Source organism: Anguilla rostrata, chromosome 19, assembly GCF_018555375.3.
Source record: "Anguilla rostrata isolate EN2019 chromosome 19, ASM1855537v3, whole genome shotgun sequence".
NCBI classification, from domain to species: Eukaryota; Metazoa; Chordata; class Actinopteri; order Anguilliformes; family Anguillidae; genus Anguilla; species Anguilla rostrata.
The window spans coordinates 13889070-13908158 of NC_057951.1; the positions used below are offsets into that span (position 1 = coordinate 13889070).

Consider the following 19089-nt stretch of genomic DNA (forward strand, 5'->3'; position numbering starts at 1 on the left):
TTCAGTCTGGCTGATCCACGGAGAGAGTTTACATTTTAGGCAAACGGGCCCGGGGGCTGCTTTCTTTCAGCAGTGAGTGCCGTTGTGCACTCGCTGTGTTCCGTTTTGAGGGGGTGGGGGGTGGGGGGGGGGGGGTGGGGGGGCTGGAGAGAATTGGCGCCTATTGTTGCCCAGTTCCAGTGAAACCTGCATACGCAATTTTAAAAAATTGTTATGGTGTATTTTGCATTCAGTCAAATCCAGCATGTACCCAAACCTGACTGCCTTTCCTTATGACTCTCTGCAAAAACCCCGACTGTACTTTCTGACTGAGATATGCACAGTGTATGAAAGCACTCTGAGGGAAAGAAAGGGTCAGAATTGAGAGAAAATGGACAGAAATAAGTTTTTATTAACAGGGAAAGGAAGTGCTCATCAGAGCACCACCTCTTCCTGTACAGAAGATCCTGTCCTGTCCATCTGAATTACTCTCCCTACCCTCGCCAACACACACATCTGGCACCTCGGCACGAGGACGCAGACACACACACACACACGTTTGCATGTAACTCTACATAGACACATTTGCACACAAACGCACGGTCCAGTTTGTGTCCCAGTTTGTGGTTGTGTTTGTGCTGTGTGTGCAGCGCTCTGTTTGTGTTTGTGTGCGCACAGGAGGAGCTGGAGAAATGTATGCAGGAGGAGAAGCAGAGAGCAGAACGGGCCATAGAGGCAGCTGTGCAGGTCAGCACGGCCGCCTCAAACGTCCGGAAGTTTCCGGAAGTGTGCTTATACCTTTGAGCGTGTGTGCTCGTGCTTGCGTGCATCCGTGGGGGTGTGTGTGTGTGTGTGTGTGCGTGTATCCGTGGGTGTGTGTGCACACGTGTGTGTGTGTGTGATGAGTAATGGGCGTGGTGCCCCTGCAGGCGCAGGAGGGCCGGCTGAAGGAGGCGGTGCTGGAGGCGGTGCAGGAGGAGAGGAGGCGGGCCGAGCGGCAGCAGGCGGAGCAGAGGGCGGAGTGGGAGGCGGAGCGTCGCAGGGACCGGGACTCGCTGGACCAGGCCATACGGGACGCCCTGACGGACCAGCGGAGAGCCAGCAAGGTCTGACCCCTAACCCCACCCCCTCCCAACTCCTCGTAACCCTGTGGACAGGCCATGGGGGCCTGACGGACCAGCGGGAGCCAGCAAGGTCTGGACCCCATAACCCCAACCTCTCCCTAACCCTGTAGACGGCCATACGTGACCCCTGCGGACCAGCAGAGAGCCAGAGGTCTGGACCCATACCCCCAACCCCCTCCTAACCCTGCTAGAGCAGGCATAGGGAGCGCCTGACGGACCAGCAGAGGCCAGCAAGGTCTGGACCCCTAACCCCCAACCCCCTCCCAACTCCCCCCTACCCCTGCTAGAGCAGGCCATACGGGACGCCCTGACGGACCAGCGGAGAGCCAGCAAGGTCTGGACCCCCCCATAACCCCCCCAAACCCCCTCCCAACTCCCCTCCCTAACGCTGCTAGAGCAGGCCATACGGGACGCCCTGACGGACCAGCGGAGAGCCAGCAAGGTCTGGACCCCCCCATAACACCCCTCCCAACTCCCCTCCCTAACCCCACTGGAGCCTCCCTCTCTGTGGCCCTTCCCTCCTACACGCCTTGGGGACCTTGACCAGAAAAACCATCACACTCTCACATCTTTTTTATTTTATTTTTTTGTGTGTAAAATGGCGTGCTCAGAAATGGTAAAATGGACACTGTGGTTTGTTGTGTCTTTAGAGTTGACTCTTCACTCAGAGCCCAATAGCAGTGGGTTTGTATGGTCAGAGTGGTGGCATTAGGTTCAGGCATTCACACACACTGCTCATTATGCTGTCATGTTTTTAGGAGAGGGGTAAACCAGCACTTAAGGGATAAATGTAGTACTGCGGTTTTGTTTTTCCTCTTCTTCTTCACAAATTGTGGTCACAGTTTGATGACCTCCTCCTCTGATCAGAAGCTACATTTCCAGCCGACTGCCCTGGAAAGAGAGAGAGAGAGCGGCCATCTTGTGCATCTGAGCAGCCAGGGCTGCTCTTGTATTCAAATCAAATCATATTCATTTATGTAACACATTTACAAAATATTTGTCACAATATGTTTTGTGGGAGGTCCTGTTCTAAGAGCTCCCCTGAAGCAAGTGTAGGGGGTGATGATGGTGAGGAAGAGTTCCCACTGTGGGCGAACGGGAGGAAACCTTTTGGGTGGAACCAGACTCAACAGGGGGAGCCCGTCCTCCGTCGATTAGCTGTGGGGCTGGGTTCATACATGGGTGACCAGTGTGCTAAATTTTTCCATTCGTTCAGAAAATAAACAAAAAAATAGTTCAGCGCTGCGATGAAGCCTGGTTTGAGCGGGTGTGCTGTTCTTTCGTGGGGGTGTTGGGGGGGGGGGGGGTGGACTGGCCAAACCGGTCACGGTGGAAAGTCGGTTTCGACCGTTTTCAAGAACGTTCCGCCGATTGGGTTCTCCGCCCCATCTCTCTTCCAAATAACCGGGAGACAGAAAACTCACACTTCCTGTTCTTCACTCGCTTTGGAGTTCATTGATCTGAAGGAGAATTAGTCGACTGCAGTTTCCTAAACCAAAGAACAAGAAGGATCTGCACTCCCAAAGACGCCTCAAACGTGCTGAAAGCAGATCTGCACACACATTATTTTGGCGGCTGGACACAAGCTCAGAACGAATGACTGATGATGCATCACTGATGCGTGTGGTCATTCCTAAATGGTCTGATACGTTTCCTTATTCAGTGTGACCGTATTGTTGTTCTTTTCGTTCTTTTTCCTGCAGAGAGTCCTGTCAGAGACGGAATATGTAAACGCCAAAATCCACATTTTTCTCTGGATAAGCACAACACACCTTTTGGAAAGATTCCTGAGAATCAGGAGACAGGAGACAGGAGGCTAACAGAGCCTTTATGGTCCTGCTGTTGTCATAGCGATGTAAAGGCCGTAGCGGGATGGGGGGGTTCCCTGTAAGGCCTATATTTAGGCTTTTGGAGTCATGACCCCGCCCCACTTGCCCCCTGTTCTGTAACTAATAATTTTCTTTGATGTGTTTTTCTTTGAGCGCTTTTGTTTCCAGGTTTTTGTTTGTTGATTTTTCCAGGTGTCCGTCATGAAGGGAACAATTTTCCAGTTTTATTAACGAAACGCCAGGGTTGCGTAATACATAACTGCTGGTCTCTGAGTCTCTCTGTAAAGTGCAGGTGTGTTTGTCTGTCTCTGTGTCTGTAGTGTGCAGGTGTGTTTGTCTGTCTCTGTGTCTGTAAAGTGCAGGTGTGTTTGCTGGTCTCTGTGTCTGTAGTGTGCAGGTGTGTTTGCTGGTCTCTGTGTCTGTAGTGTGCAGGTGTGTTTGTCGGTCTCTGTGTCTGTAGTGTGCAGGTGTGTTTGCTGGTCTCTGTGTCTGTAGTGTGCAGGTGTGTTTGCTGGTCTCTGTGTCTGTAGTGTGCAGGTGTGTTTGCTGGTCTCTGTGTCTGTAAAGTGCAGGTGTGTTTGCGGTCTCTGTGTCTGTAGTGTGCAGGTGTGTTGCGGTCTCTGTGTCTGTAGTGTGCAGAGTGTGTTTGTCGGTCTCTGTGTCTGTAGTGTGCAGGTGTGTTTGTCGGTCTCTGTGTCTGTAGGTGTGCAGGTGTGTTTGCTGGTCTCTGTGTCTGTAGTGTGCAGGTGTGTTTGCTGGTCTCTGTGTCTGTAGTGTGCAGGTGTGTTTGGCTCGTGTGTTCTCTGGTCTGTCTGTAGTGTGCAGGTGTGTTTGCTGGTCTCTGTGTCTGTAGTGTGCAGGTGTGTTTGCTGGTCTCTGTGTCTGTAGGTGCAGGTGTGTTTGTCGGTCTCTGTGTCTGTAGGTGCAGTGTGTTTGTCGGTCTCTGTGTCTGTAGTGTGCAGGTGTGTTTGCTGGTCTCTGTGTCTGTAGTGTGCAGGTGTGTTTGCTGGTCTCTGTGTCTGTAGTGTGCAGGTGTGTTTGCTGGTCTCTGTGTCTGTAGTGTGCAGGTGTGTGTGCTGGTCTCTGTGTCTGTAGTGTGCAGGTGTGTTTGTCGGTCTCTGTGTCTGTAGTGTGCAGGTGTGTTTGCTGGTCTCTGTGTCTGTAGTGTGCAGGTGTGTGTGCTGGTCTCTGTGTCTGTAGTGTGCAGGTGTGTTTGCTGGTCTCTGTGTCTGTAGTGTGCAGGTGTGTTTGCTGGTCTCTGTGTCTGTAGTGTGCAGGTGTGTGTGCCTTTTGGGCTACGTGTGTCTGTAGTGTGCAGGTGTGTTTGCTGGTCTCTGTGTCTGTGTGCAGTGTGTGCTGTTCGTGTCGTGTGTGCAGGTGCGTGTTGTGCTGGTCTCTGTGTCTGTAGTGTGCAGGTGTGTTTGCTGGTCTCTGTGTCTGTAAAGTGCAGGTGTGTTTGCTGGTCTCTGTGTCTGTAGTGTGCAGGTGTGTTTGCTGGTCTCTGTGTCTGTAGTGTGCAGGTGTGTTTGCTGGTCTCTGTGTCTGTAGTGTGCAGGTGTGTTTGCTGGTCTCTGTGTCTGTAGTGTGCAGGTGTGTTTGCTGGTCTCTGTGTCTGTAGTGTGCAGGTGTGTTTGCTGGTCTCTGTGTCTGTAGTGTGCAGGTGTGTGTGCTGGTCTCTGTGTCTGTAGTGTGCAGGTGTGTTTGCTGGTCTCTGTGTCTGTAGTGTGCAGGTGTGTTTGCTGGTCTCTGTGTCTGTAGTGTGCAGGTGTGTTTGCTGGTCTCTGTGTCTGTAGTGTGCAGGTGTGTTTGTCGGTCTCTGTGTCTGTAGTGTGCAGGTGTGTGTGCTGGTCTCTGTGTCTGTAGTGTGCAGGCGTGTGTGCTGGTCTCTGTGTCTGTAGTGTGCAGGTGTGTGTGCTGGTCTCTGTGTCTGTAGTGTGCAGGTGTGTTTGCTGGTCTCTGTGTCTGTAGTGTGCAGGTGTGTTTGTCGGTCTCTGTGTCTGTAAAGTGCAGGCGTGTGTGCTGGTCTCTGTCTGTAGTGTGCAGGTGTGTGTGCTGGTCTCTGTGTCTGTGGTGTGCAGGTGTGTGTGCTGGTCTCTGATGGAGGTGTGCTCCTCTGCAGGAGGTGCTGCGGGAGGCCGTGGAGGAGGAGCGGCAGGCGGGAGAGAGGAGGCTGCAGGAGGCCACGCTGAAGGTGCGAGAGGAGCTCATGGACTTCATGAAGGAACAGAAGAGGGTGAGAGTCACTTCCTGACAGGGCACACGTGTCACTTCCTGTCAGGGTATGCGTGTCACTATGCAGGTCTCTGTGTAAGGGCAGAGGAGATGAGCTAAACGGGACGCTGTGGCCCCGTTATTTTGGTGACTTGTTGGCGTGCGTTTGTTGCCGGGAGACGGTCAGCCAGTTGTCCTCGAGGAGGAAGGCGAGGTCCCTGCCTTTCCCGCCGCGCGGCGATGGGGGCGAGCCGAATCCCAGCGGTCCGGCTCCCGAGCCGGGGTCCGCCCGCCGGGAAGAAGGCTTCGGCTGCCATTTTAAATCAGAGCTTCCCCCCGCCTTCCCGCTTTTAATTACCCGCCCCGCAGCGCGCTGCCTCGCATCCCACTCTCATTTCACAGCCCGCTGGTCAGAGCCGCGCCGCCACACTGACTAAACGCCAAATTAAGAGCGCGCGCCCGCTGCTTTCATATTTAAAAATGCAGAAACGTGTACTGCTATATGGGAGAAAAACTCAGAGTAAGAGTGCGAGGGGAGGGCATGGATGAATTAAGGGTATGGAGAGGTTTGTATGCATTCATCTGTAGTATGGAGTGCGGAAATTTAATTTTTCGTTTTAACATACAAAAATATACGACTCTATCGAAAGCAAAAATCAGAGGATATTGGTAAAAACAATTATGGAAACCCTCTGCGAAGTTCTTTTAGGAGGGCCTCTCTCATACCCCTTCCCCGTTTCAGGGAGCGTCCATTTTGATTAGCTGTAACTGGCAGGCGTGCGTAATTGGGCTGTTGCCGTGACGCAGGGAGGAACAATGGCCCGTGTTCCAGTGGAACCCTCTGAACAATGATTCCACTGAGGGAGCTGCATTTGGAGAGGAAACAAAACCACTTCCTCCATTTCGGCTCCGTTTCCCCCTGCAGTTGCCGTGATGCCCAATGGCACCTGGGGCGACTGCGGAGGTCACGGCTCCTGGAGCCCTCGGACAGAGCGCACACGAGCTCTCACTTTTACACACGCACAAAAAAAAAGACATGTTTCTAATTAAAGCTCATGTCGAGAACAGGAGCTGGTTTAATCGACTAGTTGAGGTTGTGGTTTCAGTGTGTTTTTGTTATCTTTTCGATCTCCCCCCCCTTTCCCATTCCCTTTCACTCACCCCCCCCCCCCCCCCCCCAATAAAGTTCATGCAGACCCCTGTGACTTTTCCTCTCTTTAAACTGTTTATCTGATATCGGTTTAGTTCATCTGTGCCTCAGTGTGATTGACACCCTGAATGTAACTGAAAACCCTGGTTTACATTCAGAGACAGGCCGGGCCTCCAGCCGGGGGTCTGTGTCAGTTATTCAATTTAAACCGCTTTAACCCTTCGCTGCTTGTCTGTGGCATTTGAGGCCGGCCGTGGCAATATCACCCTGTCACCCCCCCCCCCCACCCACCCACCACAAATCACAGATTTTTTTGGGGCTTGTCGACCATCAATCAAAATCAAACAAAATCCTGGTTTCTGTCACTGTGCATCAGTTTGACACCCCCCCACACACTCCCAGACTGCCCCCCCCTCCCTCCCAGGCCTCAACCTGCTCTGTTCTAATTATAGAATAAGAGTTTTATTGTATTCCTGCAGGAACTACAGTTTATGTGGTCTGTTATTAACAGGAAAGGCACCTTCTGGATAAAATAACAGTACTGCTACGTAATTTGGGTTTTCGATGTGCCTGTAAGACTGCGTCGCCCTTCTTTCTCAACACTGTTCAACAGCGCGATGCAGATCATATAATCAGGGCCGTGTTGTTGTTTTTCCTCTCTAGGCTGAGTCAGATGATTTCTCTGAAGGGGAAATGATGAGATGTGTTAAATTAAAACGCGGCTGTGCCCGTGTTCAGCGCTCAAGCTGAGGGGCCGCTTCTCTCCGGAGCTCGGTTCTGACAGGAGGACGGCAGCCATTGAAGCGAACGGATGGCTTTAATTCGTCAGAATAATATTCGTTGACATGAATTACAGTGAACATTGTTTTCAGTTCAACTGGAATTAATTCAATTTGTGATAATTGAACTTAACATGACCTTTTGTACAGAATATGCACGCACACACAAATTAATGTTTTGGGATCTTGTTTTGAGACCAGTTACCACACTCAATACAATTTCTATATGGCTTTACAATCTGTGGTTCATTTGAGGAAGACAGTTTTCCTAATGATCCAGCCAATTTGGGCAAGGCAGTGTTATTGTGTGCATTTCAAATCTTAACGAATACACGTGAAATTTTTGTGAACAAAAAAAATAATTTGCCATCCAGCTTATTGCACCCAGCGGTTCCCCCGCCCATCTGAGCCGTTGCAGTCAGACATTTTCCCTCCAGAGGAGACGACGTTTAATGAGTCAGGGGAGAGAAGTTGGTCATGGGTTTTTGAAATATCCACCGCTTAGTTTGTTTTTTTTTTTGTTTTTTTTTAATTGCCCGCCCGTCCAGCAGGGCTGGGCTTTATGTCATGGCGGGCCACACACCGTGCAGTTCTCCCATCTCCACCGTGCGCTGTCGGGTCCTCCGACCTGTAGCCGACTGACTCACGCGTTCGCCTGTACCGAGCCGCCTGGAGCGTGTGGACAGCTCTACGGCCCTACAGCAGTGTGTGTGGATGCTGCGATGAAGTGGAGAGACTAGTCATACCTCACTGTGTGTGAGCGAGCGTGCGTGCGTGCGTGCTTGTGTGGGTGGGTGTGTGATTGTAGATGCTAAAGAGCCTTTGATCCCAGTGATGAGTTATTGGTTCTTATGACTAAGTGCACCCAGGTGTGCAGACTGTAGTCACTTAGCTAAACAATGAAAGAGTCTGGGAGGAAGTGATGAAGGAGTCTGGGAGGAAGTGCTGAAGGAGTCTGAGAGGAAGTGCTGCAGGAGTTCTACAGCTGGATATATGCTGAAGTAATTCTGCTTCGCAACCTTTTTCACGAGTGCAACAACACTGCCCCCTCTGGGAATCAAACCTGCAGCCTCTTGGTTATAAGCCCAGCTCCCATTATGCTGCTCTCTTATTTTAAAAAAGTGCCTAAAAAGTTATGAAAGCTGGTCACTGGGGTGATACCATTTCGGTACATAGAACTGCACCCCTAACCATTTTTTTAACTTGTAAAAGGTACTTATTAGTACCCAAATTGAACATTGTTGCACTTTCTGGGTACACGTACTTAAAGAACAGAAATGTACCTCCACCGAGTCCGTGCATCTGCCTCTGCTCTCACAAACCCCCCCCCCCCCCCCCACTTCCCGCTGGCCTTCAGAGCTAAACGGATCAAACTGCACCTCTAATTGGGCTGGGGAGTACACACAGTTCAATTTCGCCGTTCGCCAGACAGCACAGCTGGCAGCGGAAGAACTTGATTTTTTTTTTCACGAGTCAAATTCAGAACAATGTAGCAATAACACTCCAGACGAGCGTACGCGCCTTAATCCACAACCGCGAAATGTATGGATGGCGCAACTTACAGCACTTTGATTGTTAGTGTGGAGAATTCTGTGTTTATTAATTATGACATTTGATATGGAGGGAGAGGGGGGTCGGAGGGTGTTAGAACAAGTGTGCCTCGTTCAGAAAGAGAACTGTCCCAGGGTGTAGACTGGAGCTGATTGTGGGAAACAGGTTGTAACACAGCCGTGGGGAGGGGGGGGGCTGCAGTGTCTGCTGGGTATCTGCTGAGTTTTGGGGAAGAAGTTTCTTTTGTCCGGTTGAACTCCACAAACAAGAGCATGAGGGCTTTCTGGAAAAACATCCACTCCTGACTCCAATTTCAGGACCACTATCAGGATGGCATTTAGGCTGAGTGGCAGAGAGAAGGGGTGGGTGAAAGGGAGAACAGGCTTTTCGCTAAACCACGCTGGACTCTGTCAGCTTATCGGTGTGCTTTTTGAGTTTGCAGTCTCGTGTTGTGAATATTACTGGGACATGCTGGGAGGTTGGATTTTGTCTGTTTATTTGGGTTCAGAGCGACATCACAAGGGCATCCTCGCTGGGGTAGATTTGAGCTGCACTGGGGTAGATGTGAGCTACACTTGGGTAGATTTGAGCTGCACTGGGGTAGATTTGAGCTACACTGGGTAGATTGAGCTGCACTGGGGTAGATTTGAGCTACACTGGGGTATATGTGAGCTGCACTGGGGTAGATTTGAGCTGCACTGGGTAGATTGAGCTACACTGGGGTAGATTTGAGCTGCACTGGGGTAGATGTGAGCTACACTGGTGGTGGTGATGGTGATTTGGCACTGGGGTGTAGATGGGGTAGATGACTGCACTGGGTAGATGTGAGCTGTGCTAGGGTAGATGTGAGCTACACTGGGGTAGATTTGAGCTGCACTGGGGTAGATGTGAGCTACACTGGGGTAGATGTGAGCTGCACTGGGGTAGATTTGAGCTACACTGGGGTAGATTTGAGCTGTGCTAGGGTAGATGTGAGCTGCACTGGGGTAGATTTGAGCTGTGCTAGAGTATGGTCAGATGCCGTAGGCTGTCTCTGAGCCCCTTGGGCCTCTGGCTCTAACACCTGCTGATACCGCAGGGCTCATTTTGGTCAGACCCTTCAGTATAGCACACATGCGGTGGCCCGCTCCTGCTCTTCAGCTACGCTGGTTAACCATGGCCCCAGTGAGTCCACAAACCCGCCTCCTGAGTGGACCTGCCTGTGGCCTGCCCACCAATTAGGAAAAAGCGCGGCGTAGACCCAAACGTTTGGCTGACGTTCTTGTTTCTCCGCTCCTGCCTAAGGACCTGGAGCCTGAGCTTTTTGGGGTCTGGGGTTTTTTTGGGGGGGGTGTGGGGGTGGGGGGTGTTAAAAGAGGAAGCTCAGAAATGGCGTTTATACCCTGCCAGCGGTCGCGTTAGCCTTCACCCCAAAGCCCCTGGACTGGCGAACACCGCCGCTCTGTTGTCTTAGCGGGCCGCAGCGCTGGCCTGTGCAGAATGAACGCGTGTCAGTTCTGTGGAGCCGTGTTTGCTTTGCGGTTCTGCGTCGGTCCGAGTGAAGTCGGGCTTCTTCATTTTTCATTTATTTGGCGTTTTATTTAATTTAACTTTTTCATTTTTGCTTGTGTATCAATTCAACCATTCATAAAGAAAAGCTAATGCTCTCCTAAAATTCTAGCCCTGTCTTTTTTGTTTTTCTTGCCCAGGCCGTATTATAAGCCGTTTTGCTCAGGGTGCTTTAGACAGAATGTACTGTGTCTGAAGCTTGAGGTCCGTGCGGAAGGTAAATAGATTTGCACAAATACCACATTAAAAAAAACATCGCCCGCATTTGGCTCAGCCTGCTTCACCACAAGCCAGGGCTCAAGGGTTTGTTTTTCTGTTTTTGTTGGGTGGGGGGGCAGGTGGGTTTGTGTTTCAGTATTTGCTTGTGTGTTTTTGGGCGGGGGGGGGGGTGCTATTGTAACTAAAGAGAAATCTAAGCTCCTTTTGGCCCACCCACTCTCTCGCCCTCCTTCCCTTCCTCCGGCTTGCGAGCGAGGCGCGGCCCACGGTTGGCCCACGGTCGGCCCACGGTCGGCTTTGCGTCAGCATTACATTGCGGCACCTCAGCCTGCCAGAGGGGGCGAGCAAGAGTCCGGCTCCCTCCCCTAGCGGTGGCCTGTCAAACCAGAGCCTGTTTTTACACACGGGGCCATAAAACATTGGCGCTTTGAGGTCCTGTGATGACCCCCCCCCCATCCCAAATGCACGAGCGGTTATGATGTAATTAGTCACGGGCGTGCGGGAGGTCTGCCCTGGATGGGCTGCAGTCTCTGGGGCTGTGTTTGGGAGGAGCGGGGGGGTGGGTGGGTGATTTGGATAAATCACGGGGTCCTGTGTCGGGGGGGGGGGGGGTGGTGTCAGTGCCGGTGTGGATCTGGCAGTGGCGGTGCAGAAGTTTAATAAATGCCCCCCCTCCTGTACGCAGCGGTGTCCTCTCCAGGCCCGCCGGCGCCGGAATGTTCCGTGCGCTGGACCCCGTGCAGCAGAACCTCGGCAGGTCCCGCCAGGAGAGGAGGCGGCCAAAACGCGCCAGCTTTAAGCATCCCGTTGGAAGAATTTAAAAATCTGAAATAAAATTAAAAAAGACTGCTTTTGGCTTTACCTTTGGCAGGGCCTTCAGCCCCCCTGTAAACAGACAAAGGGATGCGGTGGACCACACGCGATTCCACACGCGATTCCACACGCGATTTCGCGCGGGCACAGAGAGGGGAAAGAACAGAGCGGTTAAGTGCAGGATGCACCACCGCAGTAAATCTCAGGGCTCTCCTGGGATGTGATCTGCGTGCGTTTGGCCATTTGGTTTTTGATGGGTGTCGTTGAGGCCAACCAATGCTTTAGCGTTTAGGGTTGTCTTCTCTTGGCGGTCTTTGGTTCGTACTCAGGTAAATGCACATATGATTTTACTGCACTGCATGCGTATCTACTAATGGAATACTATACAGTGTAATGTAATGTACAGGTGAGCAGGTGCAGAGAAATCGTAAACGAGGCACGTTCTTTTCTGTCAACGAGGAGCGACTTCTGTCATTCCCCATTGTGCTTGGAGTGTGTGTATCAGAAAGAGGCCTTTGGAGAAAGCTGAGGTATTTTATTTTTTTTTCCCAAAGCTGGGTTTATGCCGTAGGCTGCTCAAAATGGCCGTCATCACAGCCTTGATAAAGTCACAGACGTGTTGTCACTGCAGGGTGGGCCACAGAGGTGTTTTGTGGGGGGGGGGGGCATCTGGAATTGCATTATGGGATTTGCTGTTAAGGAAATGAAGCCTGATGTTGACAGCACAGAGGGACCCTGAAAGGGAAAATGGTGGGGTGAGTGAGCATAAATATGACATCACAGGGTTGCCAGGTTATCGACTGGAGGGGTTTTGAAGAGGTGAAACTTGTGGAGCGCTATAACTCTCCTCACACCCCGATACACGCCCAGGGTCAAGCAATGACGTGGTGGCGCTGGAAAGTACTGACAACCTGGAACGATCACCTGGAGCACAGCTCCTGTCCTCACCTGATAGCTGCTCCTCCGAGGAGGAAAGCAGGAGGACACAGGGAGGACTGAGGGGGAGGACAGAGGGAACACTGGCCCTGTAGCGACGGGGCGGAGTCTGCCCTGTCACCGTCGCTGATAAGTGGGTGTTTGGTGACTCTCTCCAGGCGGGGAAGGACTCTCTTCCTCTCTTCTTTTCATCCCCGAACCACAGAGAGGGGAAAAAGCTGTTTAATCTTTCCCTGGACTCTTGTATTTATTTTTTTATTTTCCCCCCTCCTCCCTCGTTTCATCGTTCTCCAGAAAGCCGTCTCTGGCGGCCCGGAGGCTGGGGGGGAGGGTTTCACACCCGCGGTGCACAGGCCTCTTCCAGGTGTCGTGAGGAGGGAATGATGGGAAGGCTCGCCATGGCGACAGACAGACAGGGGCCGCGTGTGACGTACAGTAATAACACGCTGGTAGCACGCTTCTACAGCGCACGTGCTTTAGAGCTTTATGTGTGTTTCTGCGTGTGAGTGTGTGTGCGTGTCTGAGATGTGTGTCTGTGTCTGTGCGTGCGCGTGGTTGTGTGTGTGCCTGTGTGTGGTGTGTGTGCTGTGTGTGTGAGTGTGTGCGTGTGTGTTGAGGTGTGTGTGTGCGTGTCTGAGGCGTGTGTGTGTGGGTGTGTGTGTGTGCGTGTCTGAGGCGTGTGCTCTGTGTGGTTTTATTATTATTTTAATGAAAGACTTACTCCAGGCCTCTCTCTTTACGAGCCAGGCCCTGGCCTGCTGTCGCCGTGCTGTAGGATCGCCCGCCTTGCGCCCGCCTTTCGCCCGCCTTGCGCCCGCCTTGCGCCCGCCTTGCGCCCGCTTCTCATAGTTTTGTCTGGTGAAGCGTCAGGCATGGGCCATAAAGAGCCCCTCTGTGTCTCTGACGGCCCCCTCCTCTGCACTCAGAGAATCATCAGGGCCTGCTGGAGAGGGGGGGTCTTTCCTTTGTGCCCAGTGCATATACACTGCCCCCCCCCCACACACACACAGTAATATACCCTGTGTGTATTCATCTGTATCTTTGCTTGTGTGTGTGTGCATGCACGCACGTGTGCGTGTGTGTGCACGCGTCCATGCGTGTCTGTCTTCATGTGCGAGTGTGTGTACATGTGTAACGGTGTGTATTCATGTGTGCATGTGATTGAGTGTGTGTCTGTGTTCATGTCTGTCTGTTTGAGGACATGTGTGCAATATCTCTGGTGTGTGAGCGTGCACATGAGTGTCTTATGTGTTTCTTGTAAGTGTGCATGTGCATCTAAGTGTGTGCATACATATGTGTATGTGTGTGAACGTGTATCTGTGTATGTGCATGTGTGTTAGCGTGTATGTCCGGTGTGCGTGTGTGTGTGTGCGTGTGTGTGTGTGTGTGTTTAAACTCGTGCACATTCCTGAAGCCAGCTGTGGAGCAGCCGGAGCGAGTGCGGGAGATGGCCACTGTTTTCCCGTCCGGCGGGTGGGTGGGTGGGGGGGGGCGTGCGGAGGGGTGAGAGATGTGTGTGGAGCAGATGGGTCGTGCTTATTTGGGTGGGGGGGGGGGGGTGGTGAGAGCGTGCGGGGCGGAGGGGGATGTGTGGATGGGTGGATGGGGGAGAGTGAGAGTGTGAGGGGGGGAGCGTGCGGAGGGAAGAGGGGGATGTGTGCGGAGGGGATGTGTGCGGAGGAGGATGTGTGTGGAGCGGTGAGGGATGTGTGTGGAGGGGGATGTGTGTGGAGTGGTGAGGGGTGCGTGCGGGCAGATGGGGATGTGTTGGGGAGAGGGGGTGCGTGCGGGGCAGATGGGGATGTGTTGGGGAGAGGGGGGTGCGTGCGGGGCAGATGGGGATGTGTTGGGGAGAGGGGGATGCGTGCGGGGCAGATGGATGTGTTGGGGGGGTGCGTGCGGGGCAGATGTGTGGCGGTATTGTCCTCAGCGCTTCCTGGGCTTCTTCACGGCGCATTCCTGTGGTCGCGGCGGATGGATGGCTTCCCCCGGCCCGGAGCGCCAGGCCGAATCGCTCCGACGGGCGGGGCGGGCCAGCGTGTGACCCCTGCCCTGCGGGGTTTGGGGTACCCCCTTCGCCCGCCCGCCCACGCTCATCGGTGCGTTTCCTAGGAGGGGTATTTTTGGACGGGGAGGGAAATACCTATTTAAGCCTCATTAATCAACTCCGGGGTGGCGGCTAAATTTAGCAGCCGGTGAGATCATCTTTAAGGAACGGTGGGAGGGGGGTCTGGGGGGGCTGGAGGGGCTGGGGGGGAGCTGGGGGGGGCTGGGGGGGCTGGGGGGGGGGGGTCAGACATGAATAGCGCTTGTTTATGCCAGTCCATCCAGACCAGCTTTATTTTCAAAGAGAAAAGACCTGGCCTCTGCCCCGTTGCATGCTGGGAGATGCGGACCGCGGGCTAAGAGGAACGGTGATGTCATTTTTCTACGAAGGGCCCCAGGAAAGCGAGAACATTTTTGTTTTTAACATGACAAACATTGTGTAATATATATATATATATATGTGTGTGTGTGTGTGTGTGTGTGTGTGTGTGTAATGTCCTGGGTCAGTGTGCGGTATAGTGATCATAACTGCTGTAGGTGTGTGTCTTTGTCTCCAGGCAGTGGGGAATGACCAAAGCAGCCTCACACTTTAAGCCCGGTTTCCTGTTTCATTAGCCTCATATAAAGTGTTATTCTGTTGCGGACCCCCCCAACCCCCCCGCCCTCGACCACCCCCCTGACCCCCCTCCCCCCCCCCGCGCAGCCCATGAAACAAGCAGAGCCCCCCCCCCCCCCTTAACTCCTTCTTCACAACTTTTTAACAGTTTATTTCTGTCTCAGATTTGTTTGTTCTTTTCTGCCAGTTTGGAATACAGGTGAGCGTTTGTTTGGCCCTGTTCCTTTGCTGCAGCGTTCAATTTCCGTTCAGAAGGTGAGAGGCTTACCTGTGCACCCTTGAATGCCCAGGTGCCCAGGCGCTGCTCTGTTCACTGTCTGGCTCTCAGCTTGTGTGTGTGTGTGTGTGTGTGTGTGTTGTGTGTCTTACCCCCCCCCAATGTCAGCATTGTGCTTGAAAAATATTTTCCGTAATTGCTTTATTTTTGCTTTCTTAATGGATATTCCTGCCACCTGGCGCGGTGCGATCCCTGCTGCACATCTCGGCTGAAGGCTGGAAAGCACAGTGCTCTCCGAGGAGCTGTTTGGGCCCGCGCTGGTCAGCGCCACTGCGTCTCGGGACGATAGCGGGATTCTGTGCCTGGCAGCCGTTCGCGAACGTTGACCCTCTGTTGAGCGCATCTGGACGCGTGCGTCTCCGAGACCGAGCGGGGGGGTGCGGGGGTGCGGGGGTGGGGTTAGGGGGGAGCGGGTTGCACTTCGGTACCGAGGCGGCGGGCTCTGCTCTCCCTGCGATGCCGGCGAGTTTCTTAAGGTCACAGGTTCCTCTGAAAGGAAGCAGAAACGGTCCTGAACCTGCGCAGATTTTAAGGGAGTAACATCGGAGACAGTCAGCCCCCTTCCCCTCACGGGCCGGTTAGGGTCACATTGGAGCCCTTACGAGCCGTCCTGAGCCCCGGACACTGACTGCTTTTCCATGAGGGTTAAGCATTAAGCCCCTCTGTCAGGAGTCACTTTCCTCCAGTGCTGTCTTCTGCTGAAGAGCTCTCTTCCACCACCCCACTCACCCCACCCCACCCCACTCCACTCACCCCACACACACACACACACACACACACACACACGGCAGCGTGCAGCCTGAACACATGGTGTTCAGGAGAGGGCCGTGGAGCCACAGCGAGCAGGACGCGTGGTCAGGGGTCGCAATCTGGAGCTGAGAGAGGCCGCCTATTGTGTCACGCGTTTGGTTTATTTTTTCCCAGACTCGTGGAGGTCAAAGGTCAGCATATCGGCCTTTGGGGCCAGAGAGTGGGAGGGGCTTAGTGCTTATGCAGTGACGGACAGGGGAGGTCGGTCACTCGTTTGAAGCGCTTTTTTCAAACGGACGCCAGGAAAACGCAGGTCTCCTTCCGAAGAGGGGTTTTGCACACTCTTTGAACATCTCGGATGGGGTTACGGTTGCCAGACAGTGTGTTGACGTTTATTTGCCAAATGAGATCATGAGATCATTCCTGTGTTGTCAACTTTAACTGAAAATAGAAAAGGAGGAAATTCTTTTTTTTCAGTCACCATAAGAGTTGTGCTCTCTGTCTCTCTCTCTCTCTCTTTCCATGCAAATACAGCATCGCCCCACAGTGCTATGTGCCCCACTGCGGCAGCTCTGTCCTAAAAAAATAAGGATTGAGTGCAGCTTTGGGTCTGGCCAGAGGACAGTGTGTGCAGCCAGGCCAGGCTGACTGTGTGTCAGCTGGTCCTCTCCTGCAGGCTGCAGCAGCAGTGCTGCATTTCAGGGATTTGAGCTGAGTTTGGGCCTCCGCTCCTTCCCTGTGTGTCACACAGGTGTGATAGTGCCTGCAGGTGAGCTGCTGGAGCTTCTGTGGCTCTCAGCTGTAGTGATCAACACGGTGATGACTTATCTCTCTCTCCCTCGCCATCCCCCCCTCTCCTGCAGCTGGATCATGTGACCCGGAAGAAGAACCTGGCCAGTCTGGAGCTCTTCCTGTCCTGTGCCCAGAGGCAACTTTCGGGGCTCCTGCAGGACGGCCCCCCAGCGGAGGAGGAGGAGGAGGAGGAGGAGGGGGGGAACGTGGACACGCCCGCCAGCAGCCCCAGCCTCTGACAGCTGCCCCGCCCCGCCCCGCCCACCCCACCCACCCCACCCACCACCACATCCCTCTCAAACTTACTGGACCCCCCCCCCTCGTCCCACCCACACCCCACCCCAACTCAAATTGCACATCACGCAGCAGGTTAATATCATCACTACTGCCCTGAAGGGCCTCTTCCTGTTCAAAGGCTGTTTCTGTCAATAATCCTAGTGGAGCGGGTCGAAAAACTCCAGCTCGATTTCCCCCCCCCCCCCCCCGTCCATCCATTTGCTTCTGACGAGCAGCAGGGTCGTTCTGGCCACGATCGCATCCCTTAATCCGGTGCGCGCTGTTGTCTGAGAAGTGTCCTTGTGTTTGACCGTTTCTTCCCTGTCTTGTACTCTCTGCACTCGAGCCTTTTCCACAGCACACACACACACACACATACACGCGCACACACACACACACACACATACACGCACACACACACACACAGGAGGGCGGTCGCTTTGCCTCCTTCCATGCAAAATGAAGCGTGAATGTTTTTCTTTTTTGTTTTGATGATGATGATGATGATGATATCTTATGTAATTTTTCTCATCCTTACTGGCGATGTGAACAACGAAGGGCTTAATCAAGTGTTGTTCATGGAATGTACGCTGAAGGGCTTTCGGCAATAAAGTTTCAGAACTCAAAACGAAAAACATCTGGAGTGCGCAGCGCTTTCATGGTATTTAACGCAACGCAAACAGCCTTCTCTTTGAGCTGCCCGCCTGCCTGCGGCGTCGTGTTTGTGTGTTTGTAATGACATTGGGTGTTCAAATTTTGGTTGTGTCCCTGGGTTGTGTGTTGCTGGGTGCTGATGTTGTGAACGTTGTCTTAACACCAAAGTGGGCCTCATACATGTCATTTAGAGTGAGCTCTTTTGTGCCTTTGCTTTTGCTCATTAAAATGTATCCAGGGTGTAGAGTTGGACCCCTGTCTGCCAGCCCCCATCTGGGGGGGGGGGGTATTAAATGCAGCCATGCAGAAGAGCGACCGTTTGGGTCTTTCGCCATGGCGACGGTGAGAAGGTGAAGGGTGGAGGTGAGCCTGGACCCGTACAGCCGCCAGACAGCCTGCCGAACCACCGCCCCTGAACCGCCAACACTCAGAAATAAGCACCCAGCGCTTTAATCAAGACAAACCATGAGCTGGATCAGGTGGTTTCCGGTGCCTGGCAACAGCCAGCGCCCCTGGGCCCAAGGTACGAGGGGCCCCTGGTCAAACAGGTATTTGGCCCGACTTCTGCAGCAGGTTGGAAAAACACATTTGCACATGCTCAGACGGTCCTCTCATCTGAAAATGAGGAAAATCGAATAGCAGGCGGCAACGGGAGAAGTTGTTCAGCAGACATCCTGTCTACCCAGGAGCCAATGGCGTAGGGTCAGCCGAACTGTCTGAGCACTCATTGGTCAGTATGCTGAAGGGGGAACTGCCATAAATATGGGACAGAGAAATTATTGTATTACTTGCTGCATTCAGTTCAAAAGCAATTCATCAATGTGTGTCAGTGTTTTTTTTGTCTCTCTTCATAACTGAACCAGTTAGGTGCTTCTCCCACAGATATCATATGGGATGGGGATGAAATTAAATTGCCTGTCGTGCCCATTACCACAACAGAAATGTCCTGTAGATTCCCAAGTCCCTCTTTGAGGCAATATTTTATTAAATGTACAAAGGAATATTTGCCAGAAACAACAAGAGAAATTGAAAAATAATGATGTTCCATGTCGTGGTTGGGCTGGCCTTTGTTAGTTTGTGTTAAAGCGGTTTCTCATCTGTGTAAATTGTGTGTCCTTGGTGAAGGGTTTGGTTGCATCTATAAGTTCTGTTTGGATCACAGTCTGTCTGTTTCTCTAAATTCCATTTTTGCGGTAAATTTTCAATACGTTTATCACATGATGTTTTTGCATGGTTTCTTTGGTGCGTCATTGAACCCACTCAGAAATATATGTTAGAAATGTCCTTATCGTAAATAGTTGGTCTGGGACGTGTATCTTCGCGGGTAGTGATGTCATCTTGGAGATGGTTTTGTACCTTGGGGATTAAAAAGCATACAGTAATACTGCCTTTAACCCTTTGAAGAGTAGGTCAGTGTCCGTGTTCAGTGTTCTAGAACTCTCAGTTGAGCTTCCAGAGCTTTCAGTTGCCAGGAGTGACTGTTACATGGGCGTTAGAATGTTCCGTTAAGGAGATTCTAATCACATATTTGTGACCTCA

General features: G+C 52.6%; 1 protein-coding gene across 1 annotated transcript in view; it reads left to right on the plus strand.

The window, feature by feature from the left end:
• The window catches only part of LOC135246002 (coiled-coil domain-containing protein 91-like), a 75780-nt gene extending 57014 nt beyond the window's left edge, over positions 1-18766 (plus strand). Inside the window, exons 10-13 of the mRNA XM_064319483.1 lie at positions 658-726; positions 909-1085; positions 5052-5165; positions 16692-18766. Of these exons, the coding sequence (XP_064175553.1) occupies positions 658-726; positions 909-1085; positions 5052-5165; positions 16692-16859 (528 nt within the window). The 3' untranslated portion in view covers positions 16860-18766. The remainder of the gene's footprint in view (positions 1-657; positions 727-908; positions 1086-5051; positions 5166-16691) is intronic.
• Positions 18767-19089: the final 323 nt, after the last annotated feature.